Source organism: Cavia porcellus, unplaced genomic scaffold (assembly GCF_034190915.1).
Source record: "Cavia porcellus strain 051 isolate PalLab524CR breed Dunkin Hartley unplaced genomic scaffold, mCavPor4.1 scaffold_21, whole genome shotgun sequence".
Classification (NCBI taxonomy): Eukaryota; Metazoa; Chordata; class Mammalia; order Rodentia; family Caviidae; genus Cavia; species Cavia porcellus.
Genome location: NW_026947504.1, coordinates 63,709,229 through 63,732,920, shown reverse-complemented (window position 1 = coordinate 63,732,920; position 23,692 = coordinate 63,709,229). Strand labels below are relative to the sequence as shown.

At 40.7% G+C, this 23,692-nt stretch overlaps 2 protein-coding genes across 13 annotated transcripts in view; one reads left to right on the top strand and one right to left on the bottom strand.

Annotated features, from left to right (window-relative positions):
• Positions 1–15,980, top strand: part of Rcbtb2 (RCC1 and BTB domain containing protein 2) — a 46,374-nt gene extending 30,394 nt beyond the window's left edge. For all 7 annotated transcript variants that reach the window (XM_005007071.4, XM_013140970.3, XM_063232788.1 and 4 more), the window contains 5 exons: positions 1,674–1,864; positions 2,570–2,696; positions 4,780–4,919; positions 8,032–8,162; positions 10,926–15,980. In XM_005007071.4, coding sequence (XP_005007128.1) covers positions 1,674–1,864; positions 2,570–2,696; positions 4,780–4,919; positions 8,032–8,162; positions 10,926–11,066 — 730 coding nt within the window. In that variant the 3' untranslated portion in view covers positions 11,067–15,980. The remainder of the gene's footprint in view (positions 1–1,673; positions 1,865–2,569; positions 2,697–4,779; positions 4,920–8,031; positions 8,163–10,925) is intronic.
• An 870-nt stretch (positions 15,981–16,850) lies between these two features.
• The window catches only part of Rb1 (RB transcriptional corepressor 1), a 193,152-nt gene continuing 186,310 nt past the window's right edge, over positions 16,851–23,692 (bottom strand). For 3 of the 6 annotated variants that reach the window (XM_063232783.1, XM_063232780.1, XM_063232782.1), the window contains 4 exons: positions 22,426–22,479; positions 21,848–21,990; positions 21,338–21,387; positions 16,851–18,625 (listed from right to left, as the gene is read on the bottom strand). In XM_063232783.1, coding sequence (XP_063088853.1) covers positions 18,552–18,625; positions 21,338–21,387; positions 21,848–21,990; positions 22,426–22,479 — 321 coding nt within the window. In that variant the 3' untranslated portion in view covers positions 16,851–18,551. The remainder of the gene's footprint in view (positions 18,626–21,337; positions 21,388–21,847; positions 21,991–22,425; positions 22,480–23,692) is intronic. The other 3 variants (XR_010041829.1, XM_063232781.1, XM_063232785.1) reach the window with 1 other exon arrangement.

Sequence of the window (23,692 nt, the reverse complement as noted above, 5' to 3'; positions counted from 1 at the left end):
AATTCTGTCAGCCTGTACGAGCTGTGTCAGATGCTGAGCATCTTCCCTCCTGGTTAGGAATCGTCAGTTACAGAGGCAGTGGAAGATAGATACTGCCAACCTTCAGCTGGTGGGGTCTTACTCACTCATCAGATACTCTGTTGTTGAATATTCCCTAGTTAGCTGACAAAATGACTTACAGTTGCATTTAGTGCTACACTGTTGTGTGCTCAGAGAGAGAAAAACAAGCTAATGAGCTGGCCTGCAGGAGCTTATAATCTTACTGACTTGTTGAACCTTACCCTCAAAGCTCTCTGGAGTGAGTGGACAGGAGGGTGGGTGAGAGCCTCTTACCTTGAGCCTTAACAAATGGGCCAGGTTTGTAAGCAGAGAGAAAGAGGGAACATTGCCACATAAGCTCTGATGACACACAGGGCCAGGGAGTACATCTGTTTGTCCAAACAGACATGTGGGCCAAAGTGACGCGAGGGAAGCCAAATTCTGGAAGGCCTTGAGATCCTGAGTCTGGATTTGGAAGCCTCTGCAGGTTTAAAAGTCCTAGTGCAAACAGTGTTTCAAGAAGACTGCTAACCTGCAGCATGGTGTGATTTGGGGCCAAGGAAAGAGTCTCAGGCTGGGATGCCTGGGAGGCTGTTAGTGGCCAGAGAGGGGTGTGTCTGGCTCAGGGATACGTTACAGAGAAATAGCCTGTGTTGCCTGTGAACTGGCTGTTGAGTAGCAAGTGCGGAGGGACAGTCAAAGGCTACTGGGAAGTGCTGAGCCCAGGTCTCTTAAGGTTGCTAGAAAGTGAGTTGCTGTGACAAAATAGAGATGGGGACTTCATTTGGGTAAAAGAAAGTATTCACTGTCTTCTTTGAGTATGTGTGGTGGTTTTTTATGAAAAAATGCTTTTTGTCTATTCAGTAGAGCAGTAGTTTCCACTGGCAAGCATTCTGAGAACTACTTCCCTGGGAACTGTAGGCCCTGGGGTCCTCGATGGAGCCCAGGAGTTGCTGTTAGGCTCCTATTAGATCTTTCCAGTGAGTAGAGCTACTGAATTTGGGCTAGGAGTGCAGCTCTGCAGTTGGGTAACTGTTTAATGTGAGTTCCATCCCCAGAACCAGAAAGTAAAAACCACTGAATTTATGTTATACAGGAGCAGATGGGGGCAATTTTCAGCAAGCTGCCTTTATCCCTAAAAGTGAAGGGATTTTGTTTTCTTTATTTAATGAAAGGAATGGAACCCAGGGCCTCACACATGCTAATTAAGCACACACTTTTCTGCTGAGTTATATCCTCAGCCCAAAGAGATTAAGCTTTGATTAAAATATTTATTTACCCTAGATCAACATGGCCCACATCTTTATCACTTACATCAGTAATGTTTTAAGAACAAAAAAATTAAGTCATCTCCTTTTCTTCTTGACTTGGTTGTGTTTGAATTTCAAAGCAAGATGGTGCATATTTTTATAGGGCTGTTGGCTAAAGTGGTACCCAGAAGGTCCTAATGAACTATAAGTGCCATTAAAGTGTGACTCTTAATGTTTGGCACCTGAAAATTTAGAAGAGTGTTAAGTGTTGTTTTGTTGTTTGTTTTTGGGACGCCCCAAAACAGTTAAACCTAGGAAAAGGAGAGACCACCTCATTTCCTCCTCTGCTCACTGTGTTTCTGTGCTGTTTGCTTGTGAATTTAGGATCATAGAGATCGCAGCCTGTCACTCCACCCACACGTCTGCTGCCAAGACCCAGGGGGGCCACGTGTACATGTGGGGCCAGTGCCGGGGCCAGTCGGTGACCCTCCCGCACCTTACCCACTTCTCCTGCACCGACGATGTGTTTGCCTGCTTCTCCACGCCTGCTGTCACCTGGCGCCTCCTCTCTGTGGGTGAGCTGGTCTATTTGCTGCACAGCCTGAAAACTGGGAAGAAAACTTGGTGCTTTTGTTTTTGTATCAAAACTTCAAATTGTAATTTATTTCCTAATAATGGGCTCCTGAGAAAGAGAACTAAGTTTATTAAATTTCTTAAAAACTCCAGGAACCAGCATCAGTACTAGCTTAAAAGTGCTTCTATTTTTACTGCAGCTGTTTTTCTTTTTTTTTTTTTTTAATAAAAGATTTTGTTTTGGGGTTTTAAAATATTTTTTCTTCTTCTTTTTCTGAGACAGGCTCTCCATGTAGACTAGGCTGGCCTGGAACTCTTGATCCTTTCTCCTCAGTCTCCCAAGTGCTGAGATAATAAGCATGTGACACCACGTGGGCTTGGCTGCTTTGACTGGTTTTTAATTTCACTGGAAAACTACTTTTTAAAAATTTTTAGCTAGTATGTTTACTTAAGCATTCTGAAATTTAATTTTAAATTAATGAGGTACCTAGGGACATTTTTTGTTCCTTGGCCAAATTTATAGGCAGATAGTGTTAGATTTTTATCATTTATGGATTTCAGAAATGTGAATTCAAATTTAAGAGAACTAAACCGTTGCTCAGTTGGTCAGTTATTTCAGGGATGCGTTTTCAGAGCGTCAGCAGAACCATGTGTGTTTGGGCCTCCCAGTCACCAGCTGAGCCTCAGGCTCGTGTTGTTATTCTTAGAACCTGACGACCACCTCACCGTGGCGGAGTCCCTGAAGAGGGAGTTTGACAACCCGGACACTGCAGATCTGAGGTTTCTGGTTGATGGAAAATACATTTATGCACATAAAGTTCTCCTCAAAATTAGGTAAGGAGTCATTTATTTTGAGAATTAAGATGAATGCATTTCTTCAGCCATTACTTCCATAGTGTCCAGGTGTCCAGCGAACTATGCTGGGGTCATTGGTACTTACAAAAACCTGCAAGGTGCTCTTTGTCCTCTGAATGCACAGTGCAGCGAGAGGGAAACACATGAAACGAACTAATGCAGAGCGGCTGCAGCGGTGCTGGGTATGTGGGCAAGGAATCAAGGCTGGTGGCACTTTTAGAGAGCTTAATAAATACTCTGTCCTCTTGACATTGGAGACCAGCCAGTTCTACCACGTGGCAGGTGTGTCCTGTGCTTTGACGTAAATAACCTCCCTTGCCTGGTAAATAAACTCAGCCCATGATGAGTCCTCTCTTCAGTCAACTGTGGGATATTTAACTTCATTAAAAAAAAATCCAGCTTTTCCAGACCCACACGGTACTGGTGAGGCTAACACAAAGATTTTTTGGGGGGTGGGACCTGGGAGTCAGACTCAGGACTTCCATTTTTCAGGCAAGCACTTGGGCCACTGAGCTGTATTCCCAGCCCTACAAAGATTTTTTAAAATTAAATTTGTTGATGTTTAATTTATGAGCAGTGAGTTGCAATTCTTTTGTCACATGTACATATACCCGTGAAACCACTGGCCTAAACATTTCCATTGCCCATCAGAGGTCCCTTGGGCTCCATCCTGGGCAGCCAGTGACCTTTTGTCCCTACAGATTGGTTTTCTAGAAGTTTATGTAAATGAAATGAAACAGTTTATATTCTTTCATGCCTGGCTTTTTCCTCTTAGCATACTGATTTTGAAATTCATTATATTGTGAAACAGATTTTTAAATCCAATTTTAGTGAATCACAAACCAAAAATTTTCAGGCTCAAGTTCTGCTTTGGTAAAGTCAGGCTGCTTTGCATCTATTCACCCTTTGTAGTACATAAACCTTCACAAAGGAAGGGGCGGATTAGTCTGCTGAAACAAAGTACTACATGAGGGAGACTTAAATAACAGACATTTATTATTTCACAGTTCTGGAGGCCAGCAGTCTAAGATCAAGTGTTAGCAGAATGATTTTCTTCTGAAGGCTGGGAAAATTTGTTCTGTGCTGCTTTCCTGGTTTTCAGTGACTTGTGAGAATTTCTAAGCCTGTGGCAGCTTATTAAATCACCACATATGCTTCTCTGTGCATGTCTAAGTCCAAATTTCCTCTTTGTGTGAGGACACCAGTCCTACTAGATTAGGACTGACTATAATGACTCATCTTCATTTGATGACTGTTTAAAATGAAGGTCACATTATTAAACGTTGGTAATTAGAACTCCCAACACATTTTTAGGAGATAAAATTCAACCTATAATTAGCTGAAGAAACAAAACTACTCATATTTATAAAAATAAACCGTACTGATTTCTATAAATACTCATCAGTGGATATAGTGTAAGAAAGCCTGAGGGCACCCTACATCGGCCCCAGCAGCTTAGCTGTTGAGGCAGCTACCTGGGCTGGCTGCAGCAGCAGTTTGGATTTGCAGCCTTGTTGAATAAATGAAAATTTCAGCCAGCAAAGGAAGTAAGGAGCCAAGCAAGGATGTTGTATTAGTCAGTTTTCTATTACTGTTACAGAAGACCTGAGATAACTAACTTATAAAAGAAAGGCTTATTCGTTAGTCTACTAGCAAGTTAACCTCCAGGTTAAATGGTTTGTTGGCTCATGGTTTTTGACGTTCCAGCCCATGAGTGATTGGTTCTGTTGTTTTGGGCCAGTGAAGAAGTAACATATCATGCTGGGAGTTTGTGACAGCAAAACTACTCACCTTATGAGGGAACAATAGAGGAAAGGAAGAAGGCAGTAGAGGAAGGGAAGAGGGACCTCTTTTGAGGCCCCAACTCCGATGATCTAAGTCCTTCGCTTGGCCCTATGTCCCAACGATCCCATCACCTTCCACCACTGTCACCCTAAGCCCAGGCCTTCAGAGGGTATTCAGCATCTAAACTGTAGCAGATGTGGAGGTGTCCAACTCAGAAAAAGGGTGCTCCTCTGGGAGGCCCAGAAATAGGACCCAACGTACTTATTTCTCCTTTCAGGTGTGAGCATTTTCGTTCTTCGTTGGAAGACAGTGAGGACGATATTGTAGAAATGAGTGAATTTTCATACCCTGTATACCGAGCCTTCCTGGAATACCTGTACACAGACAGCATCAGCCTTTCTCCTGAGGAGGCAGTAGGTAATCACCAGAAACTTCACCTAGTAATTGGCAAAAGTCAAGTAACTGACAAGACAGTTTCGGTAGAGCGTGAAAGATAATCACTGTGTAGGTAATCAGGGGTTGTGTGTGTTTTGAACCCAAACTCTGTGCGTGCATGTGTGTGTGTTGAGGCGAAGGAAGGAGGCAACTTACTGCTTCTGCCACGGCAGAGATACGATTTTTTTTTTAAAAAACTCAGTACTTATAAAATGTTTCAAGTGCAAGATGATGGTATCCGGCATTAGAGGGTGTAGCGGTGGCCGTGTTTAAGGAGGTCACATTCTGGATATACTTTGAAGATGCAGCTGGAGGGATTTGGTGATGGATGGGAGTTGAGGTGTGAGGGGAGGGAGGATATTTTGCTGAGATGTTTGGCTTGAGGTTTTGCTCTAGCCAAGTTCAACAGGTTTTGAATAGCCAGGTTTCAGCTGGAAGAAGTTTGAGCTGCTTAATAAATACTTCAGTGACTGTTTCTGTTTTTGTTCAGTAGTCCACCCCTAACATGTGTAGGACCCTAGCAAGAGCCCAAATGGAGGCCTGTGTACCATAGGTCTAAAAATTTAAAGTTACATGGTATGATTTTTAAAAAGTGAAAGTTTAAATTAAAATTTTTTTGTTACAGTAAAAGACACATTACCATCCATCCCCTTCTCAAAGACAGCCCATCATTCTGGTCACTTTCTGGAGCAGTTCTGGAAGTGCTTTCCTAATGACTGTCCTTAGTTACACTCTTATGGCTGCCTCCATGAGCTGAGTCTACTGAAGAACATTTACCTTTCATGGGCATTTTAACTTTGAGGAGGAGTCAGTCACTAGATCCAGTGAATACAGTGGATAAGGACTTCCCTTGTTTTCGTGAGCCTGTCTTTCTGACGGATGGCACTTGGCAGTAGCATTTACTGTATTTTTTGTCACATCTTGTAAAGACACTCATGAAAGAGGACTTCAGAACTGCTTCAGAGAGTGGCGAGAGTACCAGAATAAGTGTGTTTAAAATGGGGTGAGGGTGGGGAGACTAATGGCAACGGATCTTTTATAAGAACAAATGTCTTATTTGAAACATTTACCATATAGTTTGGTTATGCCTCCTATATGTTAAGTTCTCAAACTTAAGATATGTCCAGTCCTTCTACCTTAAAAATACATCTTCATCAAGAACTGACAGACCAGATTTGAGATTCAGTTCTGTGCTAGAATGCAGTAATGCAGGACAGACGACCTTTGGCTTCCAACTTTCTGCTCCATCCTGCATTGCAAGGGGTCTGTGCATACCTCAGTCTGACTTTCAAGCTCTGTCCTTCTCCAGCTTGGGCCACCTCTTGGGGCAAAAGAAACATCGACACTGTTGTCTCCTCAGGCAGAGAACCTCGGGTTCCCAGGAACCCAAAGTACCACCTAGAAGCAGGCAGCAGCGCGGGGCTTGTGGTCCCTTTGTAAGGGGGACGTGCCTTGAAGAAGTGCAGGGCCCAGCTTCAGGGTGGCGGGGTGGCAGGCAGTGCTGCTTGTATAATGTGAGTCTGAAACTCAAGGAGCATTTGGGGCTACAAGTAAGAACTTAGAGTTTTAAGAACTGATTCCAAACAATTCAGTCATTCACAAGACTCAGGGTTTGATAATGTTTACCATGGTACGGTGAAAGCAAGTTTTCACTCAGAGACTACTAGTTGTGTAAAACTATAAAAATCATGAGTACATCAAAGTTGGCGAAACCTAACTCCCTTTCCTTTAGAGACTCTGGAGGAATCTTTGCATGAAGTATTAATTTATAATGTGATAACATTCTGCAACAGAAGTCAGCTAAACTTTTGATCGGGTGGCAACCCAAGATTGACAGTTGACTTCCCATGGATTCCTCTGCCAGAAGTGTTGGCCTGCAGGGCTCTCAGTGCTGGAACCCATTGGTGCAAGGGCAGAAGGACTTGGGATACCTTAGCCATCCTCAACAGTGTTCATTCCCAGTGACCGATTCCCTCGTGCTTGATGCTCATCGATGAGTTCTCTAATGAAAACTCAGATAGCAATATCTAAAAACAAGTAGGATCTTCCCAGTGCTAATTGCCCATTCCTGATTGGAGGACTTCATGTTGCCCCCCAGGGTAGATGGAAATGAACTGACATGTGTGTATCAGTCTCCACTGGATTATTTCAAACTAGATGACAGGTGATAGGAACTGTCAGTATCTGCAGATGGTATTTAAAACCATAGAGCTGGAACTCAGCTGGGGAAATAAATCAGTATTGCAGGTCGAACCCAGGGACAGGAAGACATTTGAAGTCAGAAAAAATGGCTCAACCAGGAGAACTCAGGAGACACTAATTAGGGAGAAGAAAAACACAAGCCAGTAATTCAGTCTTCCAAGGAGAGAGCAGCAACCACATCTAATTGTGGATGTTGAATAAGAGAAACCTAGAGACCAAACCTTGGATTTGACATTGTGGCAGCCAAAACTATTCATGACAGTGACTTCAGTGAGTGGTGGGGGAGGGATTCTGCTTGAGATAACTTGAGAACAGATAGGGAATAAGAAAGAGCCAATAAAAGAGAAAAGCAAATACAGACAATGTGCTATAGGAATTTCGTGGTGCAGAGGAACAGAGGGATGGCACCGTAGAATGCAGGTGTGCCTAGGAAGGGCATTGCTTTTCTGTCTCTCTAATTGATGCTGGGGCGTGTCCGTGCTAAACACACTACCACCCAGCAACCTGCCAAGCCCTTCTTTTCCCATATAGAAATGGCCTTTATCCCACCATGTGTGTTGGTGGGAATGATTCAGAAAAGAAGATCCTGCTAGTTCAGGGGATAATGCTATCTAAAAACATTTCTTTTGGTTTTCTTCCAAGGAAAAAATTTTAAGCCATTTTCGCTTTGCTACTGTTCTTCTACAGCTGATTATTTGTGTAGTGTATTTGTTGATGTTGGTTACCTTCTTAGAGAGAGCCACAGTCCAAATCATAAGCCAAAGAATGCCTGTTTACACAGTGCTTCACAGAGCATGACATTTAAAAGAATGTCAGAATCATCTTTCAATGGTCGAGTGAGTTTAAATCAGGATGCTTGAAGTGACCCCCAGCAAACACTTTCTTCTTTCAGGATTGCTAGATTTGGCTACATTTTATAGAGAAAATCGTTTGAAAAAGCTCTGCCAGCAAACCATCAAGCAAGGAATCTGCGAGGAGAATGCCATCGCTCTGCTCTCAGCTGCTGTGAAATATGATGCCCAGGTAAGAAAACATCCTGCAGAGAAGCTTCCTGCATATCTTCGACAAGATAAACTGCAGGCAGATTCAAATTGAATGTAGAAAACTAGCAAATTTAGATAAAATATAAGTGACTATACGATCTTAAGGTAGCTGTCAGAGGCAAATTATAATGGCAAAGATTGATCTGATTTGAAAACCTAACTTTTGTACACTAAAAATATACCACAGAGAAAATGAGAGTCACTGATACTGGGGAAAGTCTTTGTAACATATTTATAAATATGTTAACTTATAAAAGTTTTTCCATAGTAAAATAGAAAAATATGAGTAATTTGAAGTAGACCAAAGAACAATGAAAAAAATGAAAAACAAATGAATACAATGATCATTTTTTACCTTTCAAACTGGAGAATATATTTTTAAAAATAATACAGACTCAGAGTAATGAGGGTTCTAAGATAAATACATATAAATAATTTGGTAAAACCTCAAAAATATAATTATTTAGCTAAGGAACTATAGGAATTTAAATTAATGTTTAAATTAAACAGAGGAGGCAGACTGGGAGATGGTGCCCAGTAGTGAGGAAGGAGCAGGTATCCGTGAGGAGCGCGTCCTGCAGGACTCAGGTGCTGCCAGGGGGCAGTGTGCAGCCCAGAGCGTGAGGGCCCTTGGCAGGCAGTGGTGGGCCATCCTCACAGGGTACTAAGGGCAGAGGAATTGGAGACTGGGGACAGGGACCACTGTTTCTGTTAAGTTCACGTAAGGAGAAGTAGATTACAGGTGCATTGAAGTATCACACATTTTTAATTGAAGCTTATTTGCATAATGATAGGCATGATCCGATTCCATCAGGGAGCACAAGCTGACAATGAAAGAATGGTTCGGACAATAGTGTCCTTTAGGGGGACCTCATAGAATCTGTGAAAGAGCAGGAGACGCCCTTGGGTCAGCCGTGGACCATTCACTCTGGGTGGCAGGAAAGGAGAGTTCACAGGCGCCTCGGGAGGCGAGGAGACGTGAGCGTGTGGATCCTTTTTGAGCGCTGTTTCCGCCGTGAAGTGGGAAGTCATGGTGGCCTAGCACGAGGCCCGGAGGAGGGACTGGACCCAGTAGTCTGGGTCTGAGTGTGACAGTGGTGTAGGAGAGTGAGTGGACGAGGAAATACAGGCGTACTCAATAAGATTAAGGGCCCGATTTTAAAGGTAAAGCCATATATAGTAGCAGCATTTGGACAATACTCTTACTAAAATGGGGGCCTTGTTTATATGGACAGAATTCCCTTGTGACCAGTACCACCTTACAGCTATTTATCAAATTCTTAGAATTGCAGGAATTCTCTCCCGAGTCCTGTCCTTGTAATAATTACAGGAAATTCCCATTTTAGAAAGTAAAGGAGGGTGGATCCCAATGATGACTTCCTGGAGTCCTTTTGTTCCCTCATTAATCAGCTGCGTTACTGACACTGTGCAGATCTCTAAGCCTGCAAAATGCCCGCCTACGTCCATACATTCAAGTGTGCGGTGTGGGTATGGGTTTGACCACTGGGTAGAATCCAGACAAAAAGATGTACCTCTGTCTTGTTTTATTTTCCTGTGCTGTAGACAAGAACATCACTTCCAAAATTTAAGCATATTCCATGATTTTAAGTAGGTATTGTGGTATCAGTGAAGCACATTTTTAGTAAGGTGCCATCATATCAGGTGGGTATGTGAGTTTTCCTTTTTTGTTTTGTTTTAATCCCTGAGGGCTACCTGGGACTGAAACATGTCACTCTGCCAGTGTGACCCTAGCAGCCTGCCTGGGTTTGTTCTGGGATCACATTTTCCTCACATAGGGGTTCTTTTCTTAAAAGAAAAATGTACTGCAAGTTTGTGTACACATTGGCATGGCTACAGGAATAGCTAATTTTTTTTTATTGCCAGTTTTAGTTTTTGTCTTTAACAACTGCTTCTATTTATATGGATCTAAAGACGACTGTGATGTGCAATGTATATATATAATTGCTTGGAAATTACTTTGGGTGTTAGTTTTCATAAATCAGTTTCAGCAACAGAGAAAAGCTTTAAACACTGGCCATCCCTGTGCAGCACCATGCGCAGGCGCAGGCGACAGCACAGCCGGGTCTGAGGTGGTGGCAGAGGTCTCCGCAGGCCGGCCTCGCTGTTCTCCAAGGCAAAAAATAAAAATAAGTAAACCCTGTGGCCTGTACCAGTGAGTTGTTCCCGTTTATATTGTTGAAGGTATGGGTAGTGTGACGAACTCTGTCCATCGCTGCTTTATCTTCTTGCAAAGGAAAAAGAAAAGAAAAAGAAGAGACTGTTCCTGAATTAAGAGAGGGAGTTTCCTAGCAGTACCATTTTTTATGACTCATTCCTTTTCTTCTATAAGGTGCTACAGTAGAAATATTTAAAGCGCGCAGGGGAACATAAAATGAAGGAATATTGTGTTTTTAACAAATACTGCAAGTACAATAAATGAATGGTACAAATACTGTCACAAAAGGTACTGAAGAATTCATAGGCTTAGGTACCTCTCTCTGGGAAAAAAACGACTAGATTCTCTACACTGGTTAGTGTGAAGGAACTTGAATCCTTTACAGTTACTTAAATTTTTAGAGACATAGTTTCATGTTAGATATTTTTATAATTGTTCTTTACATATTGCAGTACCAGCTTTCCTCAAAGTGGCTATGAAATTCTTTCTCCTTGTTTGAAAAAGTTTGATGCTATGGAACGTTGCACTGGAAAATACAAATTTATTAAACCATTGTTGTTTCCTTAGGACTTGGAAGAATTTTGCTTCAGATTTTGCATAAACCATCTGACTGTTGTAACACAAACTGCAGGCTTTGCAGAAATGGACCATGATCTCCTGAAGAACTTCATCAGCAAAGCCAGCAGAGTTGGAGCATTTAAAAATTGATCCTCACCTGCATAAAGGATAGAGTTTTATGACCCTCTGTTTTCCCTGCAGAACACTTGGTGATGAATAATTCTCCTTAGCAATATTTATGATGCACTAGGCTGAATGTGTTATGTCAAGAGGATGATAGTTGGTCTTCTCCATCTGCTGAAATGCAGGGTTTACATAGAAAACATTGAATTCTCTGATCAGATGTGGCTGTAAGGAAAAATACACAAACGTCTTACCATATTTGTTATTTTTTTCTTTTGAGTCACTGAAGCTGGATCGCTTTGATCCATTGGTGTTTTGGCCGGTGCCGCTGTGGCCAATGAGCCATTATTCAGCAGGCTGATGCCGTAAAGCTAGGCAAGCATTGCTGTCACTACATTTCTGGATCCGCACAGAGCCTTGCGGATAGTAGGCACTCCAGCAATTTACTGTAAATATTAAGGGTGGCTTGAGGATAGATTTATTTGTGGAATACTGGATGAAGGAGCAAGTTACACAAGTTGAAAACAGCCTATAATTACCGAGGTTCATGCTCTTCTGATACACTGTTCTGAGAAATAGTGACTAATTTAGTGCAGTGACGGCGAAGTTTTGCGAGCTTTCAGTGGTAACAGACGGCCCACTGGGGCGTGTGCCACAGGTCCCCCACCGCTGACGTGGAGCATTAATTGGAATCCACCAACCGTCAACGACTCAAGGGCTAATTTTAATTTTCTATTTATTCTGAGACATTAATTTCTCACATGGAATTACTGAAATATTATCTCTGAATGAAAGTGATTTCTGGGCTCATCTGTCTTATGTAATTGTATAAATTTCATTTCTTTGTGTTAAGGAGAATTTGCTTCTGTGAGTAGGAATGACTGTTTTTCTTGTCATTGACTTTTATGGCACTGCACAAGAGGTCACTTAGCCTGGCACTAGTATAAGTGTACTAGATGAAAAGGAAGTGAGGCATTTCACGGACAGATTAACACGACAAAGGTGTTACACTGTTTAGATCAAAACAGAGTGCTCAATTGTAAAGGAGAAACTCAAATGGTAAGTAGCGTCGAGTCTTGATATTGTATCACAGTATGATGCTATAGAAAGAAAACGCTTCAGAACTGTTTGATAATAAAGTTTCTCTTTTGCACATAATAGAAAAAATGTGATTTTTTAAAATCCCTAAGCAGCAAAGTAATACCAGAGACTTCATGTCTCTTAGATATATATAAATCCAATTTGTTTTTTAAAGCTGTTTTTCAGATAGTTTTATAAGAAAATCAATTAAACATAAATGGTTTGTTTAAAAACCCAATCACTATTCATATTATTGCTTTTTATTGATGAGGTTACTTTTAAGATGTTTTATGAGAAATTTTAAGTTTACAGCAATACCGAGAGCAAGACACAGAGATGTCCCGTTTACCCGACCCCTACGTGTGCATAGTTTCTCTCTCTGTCCGCGTCCTTCAGAGAGATACATTTGTTTTAATTGGTCAGCTGCACTGAAGTCCACAGTTCACATGAGGGTCCACTCTTCGCGTTGTATTCTTTGGGTTTGGATAAATGTAGAAAGGCATGAATCTAGCACTACAGTGTCATACAACATAGCTTCACTGCCCTAAAAATCTCGCACGCTCCACCTGTTTGTCCCTCCCCTGCGCTCACCGCTGGCAGCCACGTTTCCTGAAGGTCATGACTGCTCTTTTATAGCATGGTGGCCTTTCTATGTAATTCTTTACATTTAGGACTGTGCCATTCAGATCCCCTCATGCCTTGTTACAGCTCGATAGCTACTTTTCTCGTCATACTGAGTAATATTCCACAGTGTGAGTGTACAACAGTTTATTCAGTCATTTTTGAAGAACAACTTGGTTGCTTCCAAGTTTTGACCATTATGAATAGAGGTGCTACAAACCAACAAGGTACAACCTTGTGCAGACTTAAGTTTTCAGTTTCTTTGGGAAAATGCCAAGAAGTATGACTGCTGTTGATGTGCTACAAGGATATTTAGTTTTTAAGAAACCTCAACTGTTTTCCAAAGTGCCTGTAGCATTTTGCATTCTCACCAGGAACGAATGAGTCACTGCTGCCACATCCCCAGCAGCATCTGGTGGTCTCAAGTTCTGGCCATTCTGCTAGGTCTGTAGTGTTATCTAGTGTTGTGTTAACTTCTACTTCCCTGACGACATGATGAGGGGATCTTTTCAGATGCTCATGTGCCATTTGTCTGCTTAGGTTTTTGCCCCATTTTTTGAGTTATTTTCCTGCTGTTTGAGTTCTTTTATATTTCGAGTAACAGTCCTTTATCATATGTCTTTTGCAAAGATCTCCTCTCAGTCTGGGGTCATTTTTGAATCTTTAGTTTTGACAAATTATTGTATTTTTTTCTGACTTATCTAAATTAGAGGCACAGGAGGTCTGGAAGCCTCTAGTTCCAAATCAGAATCCTATTTTTAGAATTATATAGTCTTGGTCACTTGTTTTTTTTTTTTTTAAACTTAGCATACGCTGTTTGTTTTTATTTTGGGGGTAGATTTTCTATTTTATCCAACAAAAAAACTTTCAGATATGGGAAGGCAGTTAATCTTCATTCTCTTACTGTTTTCTCCTAACTCTCCTACACTAGCTGTAGCAGTCTTGGCTCATAACCCTTCACAGCATCTTGGAAAATCTTGTCTTCCTGTTGCTGTTTCTGACAGGGTTTTCTGAAGCTCCATAGTGAGTGTACTTTTCATTTATGAACTCACTTCCTATAAAAAGAGGCACAGAGAAGTATATTTAGAGATTACTGTACTGCCAGAATCCAAGTTACTACTCTACATTTGTATCCATATTTTCTCTGTAAGCTTTGTTATATGAAGGGTGCACTGTTACCTATCTCAGAGTTTCGTATCTGTGCACAACTTAATGATCTTTGCAACTTAAAAGACCAGACTTGAGGACTCCAATTCAATATGCAGTACTTTAAAAACTCCACAGGTAATTTTGATATTTACCCAAGAATGAGAATCACTGGTCTTCCTCTTAAAACTCAGGACTACAAACAGTAAGCTGTGTCAGCCCAGTCTGAGAGATGACAGATGAGTTACGGATATGCGTGCATCTATCTGGAATAAATTCTCTAGTCTTTGAAGACAGGGATACTGGACACTACTATAGGAAGAAAAGATTTCCTTCTTTCTGACAGATGAATACTTAGCCTCAGAAAATCCTGCTACTACTAATATGTGAGAAAGGTACATTTTCATAGTACACTGCATCAGAAATGAATGTATCCCTTCTTTTGTACAAGTTTAAGTATATCCAGCCTTAAATTTTGTTTCCTGATCCCACAAGGAAGTTCAATATTTTAATGTTTCCTATATAGTTTAACACACACAGAAAAGCATAGAGATTAAGATTGCACATGAATGAGCTAGTGCCCTCATAGGTTTATGATGATCCATTTAATTCATTTTAAAAAGCGAAGAGTAACCACTTAACAGTTCATGCTGAGTGGCACTCAGGCGGCTCCTTCTTTTAAGCACTGACTACACTGAGTATAGCTCCCAGCAGGTGTCATTTCAACCGGTTGATTCTTCTGCAGAATAAATTTGATAAAATTGTCACTGTATTTCCTGTTAGCTTATAAAACTGTGTCTGAAAACTAGGCAATTGTTGGCTAGCCTGTATTTAAATTATTGGACTGGTTAAGTGGCCAGAATGTGGTATATGTTCTTTAGCTCCCTACTACTGTGAATTACTTTGGACTGTAACACGTACAGTTCACTTAGAGGCTAAATTCATCAGTCATACTGAAAAGAAACAACTACAGATGATACAATTTGCATATCTTAGGCATCTATTATTTAAAATTTGGTCTTTACAAAAATATAGAAACAAAACTTCCAGGTTTTCCTGTAAAAATCATTTTATTTAGGAAGTAACTCATACTGGTCTATAAATAGAGTTAACATTTCATATTAAAATGTCACTGTCACATGTTAGTATAAAGCACAGCCCCCAAATAATGGACACAAAGAGGATTTATAAAAAGATGACTATCCCAACTGCATATTTAAAAAGCTTGTTTTAATCTCACTTAAACATTATACAATTATCATTGCTTTAAGGATATGAAGCAATTACCTTGTAAAAAGGTTTACTTTGGCCCATGGTTCCAGAAGTTGCAGTCCAAGATCAAAGCACCCAATTGCTTTGAGTCTCTGGTGAGGGCAGCACGTCGTGGTGGGACTGCATGGGAGAGTGAACCACTTAGGTCAAGGGCCAGGAAACCAAGACAGAGAGCCCCAAAGTCCCCTTGAAGGCATCTTCCAGTGAGCCGAGCACCTCCCATTAGCCACTGTCCCCATTTTCACATGCTGGGATTGAATCTGGGGGCACTCTGCCACTGAGCTATACCTCCAGTCCCTTTTATTCCAGACAGGGTCTCTGCCAAGGTGGCCAGGCTCGGCTTGAACCTGAGACCCTCCTCTGAGGATCTGAGGAGCTAGGAGTACAGGCATGTGCCACTGTGCCACCTCACCACGTCGGGGTTTCACCACTTCCCACCAGTGTCACTCTGGGGACCAGAGTCTTTAACAAATGGGCCTTTGGGGAATGTTTTAACAATGGGCCTCTGAGGAGTGTTTTACATCCAAACTACAGCACAATAATACATTTCTATTTAAGAAGCTATACTCGAGGTAGAAATTTAATACACTGTTTCCTCTTTGCAAAGTTTCAGATTGTCCTGTGAAAGTCTGTTCAGTAAAAGGAAAATTCTGTTGACTCCATTCATGTTGTATATACCGTATTGACCTCAAAATGAGGAACAGAATAATCCTTCTAAAAGCAAGTTTCTATGAAATTACCCAGATAATAATAGAACTAGAAATGTTTGGGTCTTTCCATTTGTGCCAGAAAACTAATGAAAAATAAACACATTAAACTGAACTGGTTCCTTTTATTATACTCAGAATTTAAATCGTTGAAATGCTAAATTAATTTCCAGGAATGATTAAAAAAAAATTCCCCTAGACTAAATGTTTAGGATCATTAAGGCTGCCTGACTTTGACTTGACTTGAATGCCACACCTAAGATACCCATCCAGAATGAAGGTATTTTACTGAGATACGCGTGCTTTATCCTATCTGCCTTTCTTCCTTTAGATAAACATGCTATTGCAGAAGGAAAGAGATGCATTATCCAACATAATTTGAAAAATTACATAAACGCAAATTGGTGCCAGATGAATTTCATAATGAGTTCCAAATGATAATGTGACACACATTTATCACTTGATAACATAATACCTAAGTAAGGCCTTAGTAAGTTTCCAATAGTCGAATATGCTAGTTTTTTTCTGCTGAGAAATACGAGTATTCCCAGTAAACAGGATAGACTATAGAAAGTTGTATGCCAATTTAGATAGGATTTTGATGCTGTATGAGTTTTAGTACCAAACACAGATAATCACGTAATTTTCAGATTTTAACAGTGAATAAATAAGCAGTGGTCCTGACATCAGTTAACAGGTGGCTCCTAAGTTTTTGACTTGATAAGAAGTTAGTAAAATGGGGAAATACTTGGGTAGAAATCAACTGTTTGAGTCTGACTTTGGTTTACATTTTGAGAAACAGGAGTAGGTAGAAATTGAGAGTTCAGTTGCTGTCACAGCTTTGAGGATAAGTCAGAGCTGAAGGGTGAATCTGGAAATCATCAGATATCCATGAATGGCGATGAGGGCGTGAGTACCAGGACAGAGTTTACATCCGGTAAGGAACACTGCTGCACTGAGCACAGAATCACAGCAGACCACTGAAACTCTTTAACTAGTTTATTTTAAAATAGACAAACTATTAATTGTAGAAAATAGTAACATAGCAATTTTAAATGTACAGTTTTAACCAGTACAAAAAACAATAGAGTATTATTTGAAGCCTTAAGAAATCGGAATACATGATACCTGAAATTCCTAAAACTGTCACTATTTCTGATGTGAACTAATCAGCAAAAACCCCAGAAGTGTGGTGTGCCCTTCCCTAACAACGACTGATCTGTATACCATGCAAAAGGTAATGAAGAAGGGTCAAGCTTTCCGTTGCTTTTGTTAAGATAACTGTCAAAAGAGTGTGTCTGAAACTCAACTGAGAAGCTATGCTAGTGGTAGAAATTTGGTAGGAATATTTTTCCTTCCAAACGAGGCCAGATTTCTTTTTAAAAAGACCTCCAAGTTTAGACAAAGTGATTTTCCTAAATGCTACCTGATACTACCTTAAATATCACCTATTTTAAATTATACATTCTCTAAATAAGTTAATCATACAAGATAGTTTACACCTTTAGGTGCAGGGGTGGAGGGGAAGTGTCTCTTCTTCTAATGTGGATATATTGAAGCATTTGCTCAAACTGAGAAACATTAATGCCTAACTTACAAAGACTGTTGCCTATTTGCAATGTTGAACTAAAAATAAGGTGGCTTTGAACGTGCCAGTGTTAGACCACACCCACTTAAAATAGAAGATAAATAGGCAACTGCCAGTTCAAAACATACATGGAAGACATGTACCACTCCAGAGAAAACACAAATCTTCCCAAATTTAGGAAGGCAGATTAATTTATGTCTTGATTCTTAAGGACCCAGAAACATTCGAAAGTGCACTTGGGATATACTGTATAGGGTCCTCTGCAGCAAAGCTCTTTTTCACACATAAGACACTTTAGTTTTTCAAGTACTAGATGGGTACTTATAAATTCAGAGATCCAAATGGGAAAAATCCAGGAGTACTATGAATAATCCTCATTTTAAAGCAGAGTTGGATGAAAGAATAAGTTTTTACAAGTTCTGAGGTATGAAAACTGTGTCAGTAGTACGACAGTATTGTTTACACTTTTATTTTTATTTTTTGCTTGCACTTACAAGCAATGTTTAAAACAGAGTACATCAGATTCCAATACTAAAATAAAATCTAATGTGTAAAAATTAGTAATTGTTCTCACAGTTTCTAATAATCTGTTTTAAGAGAAGAGTTTAGGATAATTTGGGTAAACGAGCAAACTGTAGTTGGGAGACAGAACATAGTTTCTAAGAATATTTATGTTAAATTAAAAATATACATATAAATTAATAAAGACAAGAGCAAACATCACATGTATGCTACGAAGAAGGCAAAGTAGACACAATGAGTCGGGGCTCCCCTCCAGACTGCTTTACTATCCCCAAAGCACAGCAGTTTACTGGAACGTTTAGAAATGCAAACATCAGCTGGTACAACTTTTTAAATGGCAGGATTTACACAAGATTTTCAATCTTGTATAACATGTATATACCATTGGCTGCGACCCTGAAAGCAGTTTAGGAATTACCCACACAAATATGCAACGTGCGTCTCACATTTTATTCTACAAAAAGAGCTGGAGATACTAGAGGTGGCTGCACCCAGGACCCGGGAGGATGCCACAGTCGTATCTCCGAGCGACGGTGCAGCGAGACGAATCTGGTGTCCACCGCATTCCTGAGATGATCACTGTTCCTCCTTGTTTGAGGCGTCCATGCTATCATTCATCTTCTGCTTTTGCATTCGTGTTCTAGTAGACGCTGGAAAAGGAGGAAGAAGACCCGCTGACAGCACTGACGGGACCGGGCGAGACGGCGGCCACACATGATGCTTCTGTTAGGCTGATGGGGCTCAGAGCCTGCACTAACAGTGGCCTCGGAAAACTTCTGAATTTTATTTCCTTGTCAGTAAAATTTTTTCCAATCGCGTACCACCAAAAGGTCTCTCTTTAAATACATTCATATGTACATAAATTATAAAACAAACTCTAAATATTAAAATAAGATGACATCAAAGATAAATAAACCTCATATATTCCCCATGCATTTCCCAAGATGATTTGCATACTTTTCCGACTCCTGCTCCACAGATGTAAGTCTGATGCATTTGAACAGTCTAGAACCATGGGGCAGCTGCTGGGCCGCCGAAGTACGTGGTGGCATTCTCTGTACGGCTAGGGGTGCCCTCGTATTTTGACATGACTTCTAGATACTGGACAATTAAACTGAGCATGGGAATTTTAAAAATAATTATTGATTACAATATGGACAAAACCAGAACACTTAAGTTAAAAATTACTGGCTTTAGGGGTAGGGCAGGTGGCATAGTTCAATAGCAGGGGAAAGGGAGGAGAAAAAGAGAGAATAGGAAAATTAAAAAGCGGAAAGGGAAGGATTAGGAAGGAAATCTGCGTTTGGAAAGAAACAAGCCACTAGTTCCAGCCGTTTCACCTCTTCCAGGTGGCCCATTAGCATCGTGTGATCTTTCTTCAGGGCCATTTTTTAGGCAAGCTAAAGAGTATCTTGGGAAATGCATTACTTGGCCTGCTTGGTACTCGTGGGCCCTGCACTGTGGCCTGGCCCAGGAAGCGCACAGCATCACAGCCGTGTGGGTACCGGAAGCACACTGGCGACAGCCCCTGGACTGTTCTCCAAGAAAACATACATGCTTTTGTTGTTGCTGTTGTTTGTTCCGTTTTGGGTTTTGGAAGTTGAACTCACAACCTTGCACTTGCCAGGCAGGTGCTGTGCTGCTGAGCATGAGAAAATAGCACGTTTTTACAGCGACCTGCTGCCTCGAAGTGCATGTGTGTGGGCCCCGCACTGCTTCCAAGTGATTTTGCTTATGAGCATGTTGTTCATTTTCATGTACTGAGAGGAAGTCCATAATTATTGAAAAGTTAAAACAGGAATATATCAGCTAATGTAAAATGTAAAAATTTAAATGCTTGATATATTTCATTTTAATTATAGCACAATAACATCTTAGAAAAATAGCAACCAAAACCATTCTTTTAAATACTTTGTCTCTCAAAGTTAGTATCTACAAACGTGAGTTGAAAGCCTCTTACACATTCCTGGGTACCGATTTGTTCAAGACCTAGCGTGATTTAACACTTTCATGTCCTAAGTATGTTTCTTTTTCCAAGACCCAGTTCCTTTCCCTACCGTGTTACTGGATGTGGCCCCAGACACCAGGAACTTGCCTACCTGAGACAGCACAGCAGCCGTCAGCAAACACTTCTCTGTCCTGCAGTGCTCCCATCTACTAGTACCCTTGGCTTTGTTTTTTCTAACAGTCTCAGGATAGCTTAGGATAGAATTTCACTTGTTCTAACACTGTGTGTGTGTGTGTGTGTGTGTGTGTGTGTGTGTGTGTGTGTCTGATGCTGGGGATCACAGCCAAAGTGTGGAGCTCGCTATACAACTACCACTGAGTAAGACTCCTAGCCCAACATTCCAAATTTAGGTCTGTCTGAAACTCAAAAAATGCTTTGGTGTTATCAAAATTTTGATCTCTGATAACAGAAAACTTTGTTGTTATTTTGATTTGTTTATTTTTGAGATAAGGCTCTGCCTTTTTAGCTCAGGCTGGCTTGAAATTCGTGATCTTTCTGCCTCAACCTCCCGAGTGCTTAGGTTATAGACGCGTACCATCAAGCCCAGCTATCTAGAAATCTTTTATTTTGAAATGTTTTAAGCTGTGCAAACTAATCAAGCTCAACAATGGCAGAATAAAAATTATCTTTAAATACAGGATGGACATCACACAGTGCAAGAGCTCTCCAGACTCTCACTGGTGCCTACTGAACACATCCACTGCACCGAAGATGGGGTCAGGCGGTGTTTCGCATCTAGTTTTCCCACATGGAAGGCGGTAAAAAGGGTCATGATGACTTTCATTTTGTGCACACATACAAATAAATGAGGTGAATAATATACTCTTGATTGAATTATATTTTAAATGCATAAGCAAATTTGTTACTTGAAAGAAGCAACATATATGTCCATCAACAGATGAATAAAGAAAATATAGTATTTATATACAATGGAGTACTACTCTGCCATTAAGAAGGATTAGTCATTTGTGGGAAAATAGATACACCCTGAGAACATAATTAAAATAAATCAGACACACAAGCTTAAATATCACATGTTCTGTCTTATATGAGAAACTCAAATTATAAATAAAGGAAAATAAAAGATAAAAGGAAATAGTAAATAGAACTTTCTCAAATGGGAAGGAGTCGAGATGGAAGGGGGACACGGTGAGGAAAGCAGAAGATGTTCTGAGCATGTATCAGCTCCACACACGGAAGGTAAACATGTACTGCAAACGTGTTCTAATGAAACTAAACACGTAAACATTCTGCTGCCCGAAGGAGCTCTGTGTGTGGTCTTTGATAAAGTTACAATGAATGCAACGAAAACAACTTTCTTCTCTTTATAGAAGGTAGACTGGTAAGTACTTACTCATTTCTGCTAGTTTCTGTTGAAACTTCGATTCCCCTGGAAGATGTTTACTGCAGATGAAAAAGAACCAAATGTTTTATTTTCTGTGTCTATGTATAAGTGAAGACTCGAATTTCTAATAACTGGCATTTTCATGGATGTGTTATTTAGTCAGCGCTTACAAGCTTATGAACTGACAATCTAAAATAAAACTATCACAAATTTATTATCCTTTATATTTTTCCAAGTGTTCTTATAAAAAGAGCTAATATTTTGAAGAGCACTTTTAAAAATTGGGTTAAATTTTACCAATACTTTTGTAAAAAAGTAAAAACAAAAACAACCTAGATTTCTAAGGCGCTGATACCTGCGTGAGTTTCAGTGGACAGTACTGTGACGTTTCACAGTGCTTTTGGCTGCGGTCCACTGTCACAGCCGTCACTGGAAGCATTCCCACCACTTCCCGTGGAACGGGCCTGAGGAGGGCTGTTGGGTAGGAGCCACCGGGACCTGCGCACGGGCGGTTCCTACCTTCCATCCGCTTCATCTGATCCTTCGATGTCAAAGCGCAGCTTTTTCAGTGGTTTAGGGGGGTTGCTTCCTTCGGCACTTCTTTTGAGGACACGGTCACTGTTACCTACCATCTGATTTATTTTCTGGAACTTCTCAGAAGTCTACAAATTACAAAGGTCTTTATTTTAAATCGTTAAATGCCAGCATTTGAAGTTAACTGTAAATTGTGGTTTGAGGTATGTCATAAATCAAGCACAAGTTTTCATTTTAACTTCCTGCTTTATTGGACCAACTAAGGAGTTTCAGGTATTTCAAAATCAGAACTGTGCCATCTCCCCCTCTTAAAATCCTTGTCTTCCCCCCACGTAGTTACTCGTCCGTGCCCTCTGTCTACGCTCTGAACCTGACCCTTCCGAGAGCCCACTGGACAGGCCTCCTTCCCAGCAGGCAGCACAGCTGGGCGGCCTCCGGACCCTTGCTTTTGACAGATGGGGGGGGGGGTGTTGAGGGGAGACTGGGAATGAACCCAGAGCCTTCACACTGAGTTTGTCTCAGTCCTTTCTAGTTTGTATCCTGACAGGGTCTTGCTAACTCACCACACTGCCCCAACAGGGCCATGTATTTCTGATCCTCCTCAGCCTCCCAGAGTGCTGGAATTGTAGGTATGTGTCACCATGCACAGCAGTTTTTTTAAAAAGAGTATTATATAATGAGAAACACAAGAAAACTTGGTAAAACATGTGTCCAATGAACACCAATTTTTGATTCATTTTATGGGTATTAGGTGGACAAAGTCACATAATTTACATTTTATGTACCACCGCTGATACAGTATTATTTGCAAAGCTGTTACTTCAAAAAGTGTTTTGAATCAAAAATCAAATATCCAAAAACTTCAGGATTTGAGTCCAAGTAGTATTACTGAAGATGACTTAAGGTGTCTCCAGAGGGGCAACATGTTACACCAAAGCAAAAATGGCTTAATAGTAACTACTAACATGGCTACATTACCTTATTTTGTCTAATGGACAAATAAGTGAAAAAGTTCTACGCTAACTATTTTAGAACCAGAGTGAGCAGCTGTCTCAGACATGAGTATTAACACGCTTGCTTACACTACAAAAATGAAGCCAGACATTTTGATAGAAGTTAAATCTGATTTGACTGGAGAATTTGACAGTAGGATTAGCTTTGCCACTTATGCTTCCGTTTTCCAAAAATCAAATGCAAAAACATGTTTTGATGAAAAATATTGAGTGCATATACAATATGACAGAAAATCCTTTGTCCATATTAACAAGACTTACGCCTACTGGCTTTAAAATAAGGAACTACATAATATTTTCTCCACAAGTTTAGAGATTATGATAAGAAAACTGTTGGAAGCCCTCTATTTTATATTTACTATCCTACTCGCATGGTTCCGTATCTCTTCTGTGAAGTCTGATAGCTGTAGCCTGTCCTGGGTCATTCTTATAAACGGTACCTTTGTTCAGTTATTCATCTGGAGACACTGTGGCTAGCAGCTCTCAAATGCCTGGAGACCCCACTTCCTGCTACTCACACCCTCAACGTATTCCTCTTTGCTTTGAGTGTTGAACTAGTATTATCTTGCTTATAAACAAGATAATATATTAAAATAATAAGATGCCACACCATCATCCGTGCTGGGTTACAAGGCTGTGACCTTCATCTTGGCCTTTCTTCCCCCCCCCCTCCCCAGGAGTCCTCCCTGTGGGACCAGCAAGCAGCACACGGACAAACCCAAGTGGCAGGGAGCTTCCGGGCTGAGCCAAGAGCCAGGGAAGATCACCCAGACTGTCTGCATGAGCCGACCAGTGGACGCTCTTCTAGTCAAACCTT